This window comes from Cebus imitator, unplaced genomic scaffold (assembly GCF_001604975.1).
Source record: "Cebus imitator isolate Cc_AM_T3 unplaced genomic scaffold, Cebus_imitator-1.0 Scaffold316, whole genome shotgun sequence".
NCBI lineage: Eukaryota > Metazoa > Chordata > Mammalia > Primates > Cebidae > Cebus > Cebus imitator.
Window position 1 is genome coordinate 2,290,098 of NW_016107631.1, and position 7,900 is coordinate 2,297,997.

Genomic DNA, 7,900 nt, shown 5'->3' on the forward strand with positions numbered 1-7,900 from the left:
TTTTTTTTTCTTTGAGACAGGGTCTTGCTCTGGTCCTTGCTGGAGTGCAGTGGTGCAGTCTCCGCTCCCACCTCCTGAGTTCAAGTGATTCTTCCACTTCAGCATCTTGAATAGCTGAGATTACAGGCACGCATTACCATGCCTGGCTAATTTTTTGTACTTTTAGTAGACAAGGGGCTTTACCATGTTGGCCAGGCTGGTCTGGAACTCCTGGCCTCAAGTGATCCACCCATCTCAGCCTCCCAAAATGCTCGGATTACAGGTGTGAACCACGATTACAAATCATGAGTACCTGGCTCATGATTTTCTTTTTAACCATGGTTATTCAGAACTGTGCTATTTTATTTCCAAATATTTGGATATTTTCTAAATTTCATTCTGAAGTTGATTTCTAATTAAATTGTGGTTGGAAAATATATTTAGAATTTATTGACACTTGTTTTATATCCCAGCATATGGTCTTTCCTTGAGAATATAACACATACTCTTGAAAAAAATGTTTATTTTACTGCTGTTGAGTGTAGTGTTAAATATCAGTTAAGTCTAGTTGATTATGTTGTTCAAGTTTTCAGTATTCATGCTGAGTTTCTGTTTGTTTTCCTTATTATTGTAAGGTAATAACGTTTTCAGTTATTATTGTGGAATTGTCTAATCCTCTCTAATTCTGTTTTGCTTCATATGTCATGTCCTTATATCTACACGCTTATATTATTGCCAGCCATTGCAACCATTGTTGCCACTCATCTAGGCCTTGGTGTTCAGAGTTTTTATTGGGTATCAGTTAACATACACACAATTGACTTCCCTTGTGGCTGACTTCAATCTCCAGCCCCTCCAGATATCAAACTAATACCACATGGTCCAAGGCCTCCCACAGTAAATCACATTATTAGGATAGACAATTTGGCATGGCTCAAATTGCCCTGATAACCAAAGACAATTTTATCAAGCAGCGTATTCCAAGGGCTTAGAGCTTGCCTCATTGGAACCGTGGGCAAAGGACAAACCTCTCTTGGGTAAAGTTAATTCTTTAGCGCATAATGTGAAATGAGATAGTTCTTATGATTTGTTTAGTACATTGGTCTTGACACTGAGATATGTATACCCATAGAGCATACAGAGACTTTTGAAGCAGTACATGAGCACACATGCATTTTAAAGACATCTTTGGAGTCTTCCATGTGTTCTTTTTCTGAAAATTGATCTGCCTGAGAATTCCTCTGCCTCTGAGGCATTGAGCTGTGTCGGTTCTGCTTTCCACCTTCTCTATAATAGTCATGCCACTTCTACTTCACAAAAGAAAGTCATAGCTTTCATACATTTAGAGCCCTGTTTTATTGATCTAGGTGTATAAACCCCTAAGGCACCAAATAAAGGAACTGTAAATATTAAGGTCTTTTATTTAAGGTAAGTACAGAGCAGCAGTGACAACATCTGGACCCAGGATGAATGTACACTTAAAGCCATTTTGCTCTTCAGCCCTTAGGTCCTGGCTCCCAGAAGCAAGATAACTCAAGTGAAGCAATGAAGGAAGAAGGAGGTTGCTGGCCTTGGATATCATTTCTAGGGACAACTTTAAGTGGACACCAATATTTCTGACTAGGAAAACTTCACGGTAAATGCAGAAGAGACAAAGACGTATAGTCCATGTTATCCACTATTTTCTGAGCACAGAAGAAAATGATCAAGACCCAGGTGATTTTTGGTTTGTTATATTTTCCCTTTTTTTTTTTTTTTTTGATAGATTTATGGTGGCCTGAAACAGTCAGTTGAACTTAAGGAAGTACATACTGGGATAATTATGTACTAGGGAGAAATTAACTTAGACTGCTTTTGGGAGCAGAGGTGGGGGTTCATTCTGCCTTATGAAGTAGCTTCTGGATCGCTTGAGCTCAGGAGTTCAAGACCAGTCTGGGCAATATGGTGAAACCGTGTCTCTATAAAAAATACACAAATTAGCTGGGTGTGGTGGTGAACACCTGTAGTCCCAGCTACCCGGGAGGCCGAGGTGGGAGAATTGCTAGAGCCTGGGAGGATGAAGCTACAGTGAGCCATGTTTGCACCACTGCACTCAAATTTGGGTGACAAAGTGAGACCCTGTCTCAAAAAAAAAAAGGAAAGAAAAAGTAGACTCAATATGAAAGAATGCAAGCTTTATTTATAGTTCAACTCTTTGACCATTACAGTGATACATGAATCATCTCTTGAGAATGAACTATGGTTGTCATTTTAAAGTACATCCTCCAGACCATTTTCAATATATTGGCATTCTTTGCATGGTAGTCCCTGCCAGCCAAGTTCTTTTTTTTTTTTTTTTTTTAACCTAATGCAATGAACTCCAAATGATGTTTGTGCGATAATTTAGCAGTTCACCTGTTGGTGAATATTTAGGCATATTGTTATAAACTACATGACTGAACAAGGTTACATGGTCGTGTTAATGGCTTTTTTGTGAAATTATATCAGTATTACTTGAGGATGGTTACAAATAAATCAATTTAGGGTGTAGTCATTTAATGCATACTTTCAGTTGCTGTCAAAATGGACATTCCACTTTATGGTGAGTGTAGCATAAGGCCAGAAGTGTTGACTCTGGAGTCAGTTGCCAGATGTGTGACCGCACATACTTCATTTAGTCAATTATGCACCTCAGTTTTCTCATCTGTAAGAAGGATGATATGGCACCTACATAGTAAGGGCATAAAATGAGATCTATATAACGTATTTAGAAGAGTATCTATGTACAGGAACAACAGTTTTACTCTCTATTCTCAGACAATGTTTCTGACACCACATATGTGGGGTTTTCCCCACACATCATTTCAATTCTCCATACTGATTAGGTATTCTAAAATTTACTCAATTCTTATACTAATTGCCTAGACTTAGGACAGACCCCACAGGTTGAGGGCTCAGTCCCACAAGACTGCCCCCTGAAAAGTGCTGGGTCCCCAGGTTACTCACAACTTCTATTGGACTTGGCTACTAATTGGATGTCCCCACCACCCCCCAACTCAAATTTATTCATCTGCTAGCAGCCTCAAAAAATGCAGGAAGACAGTTTACTTACTAGAGTACTGGTTTATTGTGAAAGTGTACAACTCAGGAATGGCCAGTTGGAAAAGATGTATAGGGCCAGGTAATGGGGAAGGGCCACAGAGCTTCGGTGCCCTCTCCAGGTGTTCTATCCTCCCAGGACTGCCGTATGTTCAGCAGCCTAGAAGCTCTCAACCTCATCCTTTTATTGTTGTGGTGGCAGATTCATTACATAGGCATAATTCATTAATTCATTAACTATTGGTGGTCAGCTCCATTTCTATCATCTCTCCCTTCCTCAGAGGTCAGAGGTTGACTAGGGAAGTGGGACTGTAAGTTCCAACTGTCTGATCACAAGGTTGTTTCCCCCGGCAACCAGCTTCCTTCCTGAGGCCATGGAAGAGCCCCAGCCACCAATCATCTCAATAGCATGCAACAGACACTATCACTTCAGCAATTCCAAAGATTTCGGAGGGTAGAGACCAAGTGTATATTTATTTTGTCACAGTATGTTATATAAAAAGTGACGTGTAAATGTGGTATAATAAGAAATATATTTGGTCATTGTTCTCAGTTCATGGCACGGTATGCCTAAAGCCCTTTGAATTTCTTCCTGAGGAATAGATGTGTCTTCTGTTATTCATGAGGAGCCTGAATTTCATGATGGGACCTCTAGATAGTGTCAGGATGAGACTGAGACTAGGCCCCAGAAAGACCAAGCAATAAGAGGATTGGAACTGAAAGGAGGAATGGACTAGAGACTAAGTTCTATGAAAATTCTTGAACAGGCCAGGTGCGGTGGCTCACGCCTGTAATCCCAGCACTTTGGGAGACCAAGTCGGGCTGATCAAAAGGTCAAGAGATCGAGACCATCCTGGCCAACATAGTGAAACCCCATCTCTACTAAAAATACAAAAATTAGCTGGGCATCGTGGCATACGCCTGTAGTACCATCATCTTGGGAGGCTGAGGCAGGAGAATTGCTTGAACCCGAGAGGTAGAGGTTGCAGTGAGCCGAGATTGTGCCACTGCACTCCAGCCAGATAAAAAAAAAAAACCCCGTCTAAAAAAAAAAAAAAAAAAACTCTTTTGAACAAGCTTCAGGTTGGTGAACATACCAGGGTGCTGGGAGAATAATGCACCCAGAGGAGAATGGAAGCTTGGCATGCCATCCTCCATCCCTTGCCCTATGTATTTCTTCTGGCTGTTCCTGAGTTATATCCTTTATTATTATCTAGGTACCATAAGTAAAGTGTTTCCGGAGTTCTATGAGCTGTTCTAGTAAATTATCAAACCTAAGGAGGGGTTTATGGGAGCCCCTAATTTATAGCCAGTTAATCAGAAACACTGATAGCCCAGGACTTATGACTGGCATCTTAAGAGGAGGCAGTCTTGTGGGACTGAACACTTAAATCTGTGGACTCTTGACACAGGTAGTGTCAGAATTGAATTGAATTGTTGGACATCTAGTTGATATTTAGAGAATTGGAGAATTGGTTGTTAATGTTGGAAAACACTGCACAAAAAGAACATTCAGTGCTGCAAATCTTGCCAACACTTACTGTATTATCAAATTGTATGTTTTCCATGATCTAGATGATCCAGTATTATTTTGCCCTATTTTATTTTGCATTTTCCAATTCACCAGTGACGTTCAGATCCTTCTGATCTCTTTGTTGCTTCTTTGGATTATTTGTAATGTGATAAACTGTCTTTAGTTTTTGCTTATTTAATTTTTTTGTGGTCTTACTGATTTATGGTTGTTTATCTTGACTGGATATTGATTCTTTTATATATTGCAAATATTTTTCTAGAGTCTTACTTCTTTTTTAGCTTGTTCATAATATTTTTTCCCATGCAGAAGTCACTTTTTAAAGCTTTTCACTTATGAACATGTTTTATTTTATTCCTTTTTTTTCTCTTTGAGACAGGGACTTGCTGTCTTCCCCAGGATGGAGTACAGTAGTAGCACAGTCATGGCTCACTGCAGCCTCAGCCTCCTGGGCTCAAGTATTGTCTGCCTGCCTTATCCTCCTGAATAGTTGGGACCACAGGCATCTACTACCACACTCCAGCTAATTTTTTATTATCTGTAGAGAGTAGAGACAGGGTATCACTATGTTGAAGATTGGTCTCAAACTCCTGGGTTCAAACTATCTTCTGGAAGTCCTGGGATTATGAGCCCCACTCCTAGCCTCATAAGTTCCTCTTAAGTTTATATCTTATGTTCATTGTCTAATTTCTTAGGTAGAGTGTTCATTGTACCTAAGAAATTACTCCAAAATGTAATGACTTGGAACAACACTTTAAAAAAAAAAACTCACCCTTCCTGTGGCTCAGGAATAAGGGCATGGTTTAGCTGGCTACTTTGATTCAGAGTCTCTTATGGGGTTTTAGTCAAGGTGTTAGCCAGGTTGGCATCTTATCTGAAGGCTGAAATGGGAAAAGATGTGCATCTAAGCTCACTTATGTGGTTGTTGGGAGGAATTCATTTCCAGACTGAGAAATGAGGCAGTTCAGTTGAGTTCCTCAGCTTCTACTTGTCTTTCTAAGGCCACCTTTAGTTTTTTGCCACGTGTACCTCCCCTGTATGCCAAAAAGTGTTAATCAAAGCCAGAAAATGACAGATTCTGCTAGCAAAATGGAAGTCACATAGACTGTAATCTTAAAGTGGCATCTCATCACTTTTCCTGTATTCTTTTCATTAGAAACAAGCTATTAGACCACTTGATATTTAGGAGGATGGTATTGCACAGGGGCAGGAATACCTGGAGTGTAATAAAGAATTTGGCTAGCCTTTGTCTTTCGTTCCTGGGAGGTAACCTCTAAACTCTTGTAATGACCCAAGTTGTAAGAGTGTCTCTGTCATTCATGGTGAGCCACTCATATTTGATAGCTTATATCTATCTATATATAGTGGTGACTCATAGTGGATCCCTAGATAATTTATGGCAATGACATGACACTGGATAGGGGCTGCCCATGCCAAAAAGAGCACTATGTGATTAGAGAATTATGATTTTGAGTCAGAAAGGGGAGGGAACTGGAGACTGAACTCAGGTACATGGGCAGTGCTTTCAATAAACCATGCCTACATAATGAAGTCTCAATAAAAACTCCGGACATCAAAATTTGGGTGCATGTCGCTGGTTGGCAAGTACTCTTGAATACTGTTACATGATGTAGTCAGGAAGATGCTATGCCACCCAGGACTCCATGAGGAGAGGACAGTCAGCAGCTTTATGTTTGGAACTTTCCCAGACCTCACCCTGTACATATTTTCCTTTAGCTGATTCTGATTTGTGTCATTTTGCAATAGTAAAGTGCTAATTGTAAATACAGCACTTTCTTGAATTGTCTGAGTTGTTCTATCAAATTATTAAACCTGAGGGAGTCATGGTAGCTGCATACATTTGTAGCCAGCTAGTTGCAGTTGAGGGTGGTCTATGTAGCTTGAAACTTGCAGCTTGTGTCTGAAGTGAGGGCAGTCTTGTGGAGGACTGTATTTTTAACCTGGTAAGTTTGGCCTAACCCAGGTAGCTGATGTCAGAAGTCACTGCAGCTAGAGAATGAGATTATCAGAGGCTACCTTAGAGTTGGCCTGCAAGATTTCCATCCAGTAATAAATTCTTTTGGACCATGGAGTGAGGTAGAAATTTAACTTTACATTTACCCAGTTGATAGACATCTCACATGAAGATTTTAGAATGAGATAAGCTGACCAGGCTTGAGCACTTGTACCCTTTCATGAGTCTACTTTCTTGACTATGCAGCATCCCACACAGTAGTGTAAGATAGATGATCTTACCAGTATTTCCTTGGATCTTAGTTACCTCTACTTCACACACTGAAGTTCTTTGAAAAGTTACTGTGAAGCAGGAGAATGGCAGTTTACTTGACAAACAGGTCCCTGATATCACGGTTGTAAGACAGCATGTCATTTGCTAGCCATGTGTTTTAATCCCAAATGGCCTTCCAAAATTGGCCTTTTTTGTTGCAAGAATCAGGACTTCGAAGATAGTATTCCATACTTTTCTGGATTCTATTACTGAAATGTCAGCCATCAGTACGCTTTGCTATTTCTTTGTAGGTAATCTGTCTTATGTCTCTTGATGATTTTATAGTTTTCCCTTTGCATTTGATGTATGGTAGTTTCAGTCTGACGTGTCACACCAGTTGTGAGTTTCTGCTCTAAACTTGTTGAGATTTCTGAATTTGAGATTTCAGGTATTTAGTCAATCCTGAAATATTTTAGCTTTTAGATATTTATTAATAGATATTGCTTCTTTATTATAGTATTTTCCCTTTTACAAACCATAAGTATCTAATATGCTGTTAATCTATCCATTAATACACATACATATGTCCGTTTTTCTGTTAGAAGTTTTTTTTTTTTTTTTGCTGGGGTTTTTTTATTGCATTTTAGGTTTTGGGGTACATGTGAAGAACATGCAAAATTGTTGCATAGGTACACACATGGCAGTTTTTTTTGCTGGGGGCAGTGGCGCACACCTGTAATCCCAGCACTTTGGAAGGCCGAAGCAGGAGGATCACTTGAGGCCAGGACTTCAAGACCAGCCTGGTCAACATAACATGTCACTGTCTCTACAAAAATTGGTAGTAGCATCCACCTGTAGTCCTAGTTACCTGAGAGGCTGAGGTGGGAAGGTCGCTTGAACCTAGGAGTTCAAGGTTTCAGTGAGCTATGATCATGATACTGCACTCCATTTGGGGCTACAGAGCAAGACTCTGTCTCTTTAAAAATTAAAAAATAGGGCCGGGCGCGGTGGCTCAAGCCTGTAATCCCAGCACTGTGGGAGGCCGAGGCGGGTGGATCACGAGGTCAAGAGATCGAGACCATCCT

General features: G+C 40.2%; 1 protein-coding gene across 3 annotated transcripts in view; it reads left to right on the forward strand.

The window, feature by feature from the left end:
- ZNF614 (zinc finger protein 614) overlaps positions 1–7,900 on the forward strand; it is a 15,311-nt gene that overhangs the window by 1,994 nt on the left and 5,417 nt on the right. The window contains exon 2 of one of the 3 annotated variants that reach the window (XM_017503919.2): positions 1,480–1,695. The exons of 1 other annotated variant lie outside the window; for it this stretch is intronic. In XM_017503919.2, coding sequence (XP_017359408.1) covers positions 1,681–1,695 — 15 coding nt within the window. In that variant the 5' untranslated portion in view covers positions 1,480–1,680. The remainder of the gene's footprint in view (positions 1–1,479; positions 1,696–7,900) is intronic. One more of the 3 variants, XM_017503918.2, reaches the window with a different exon arrangement.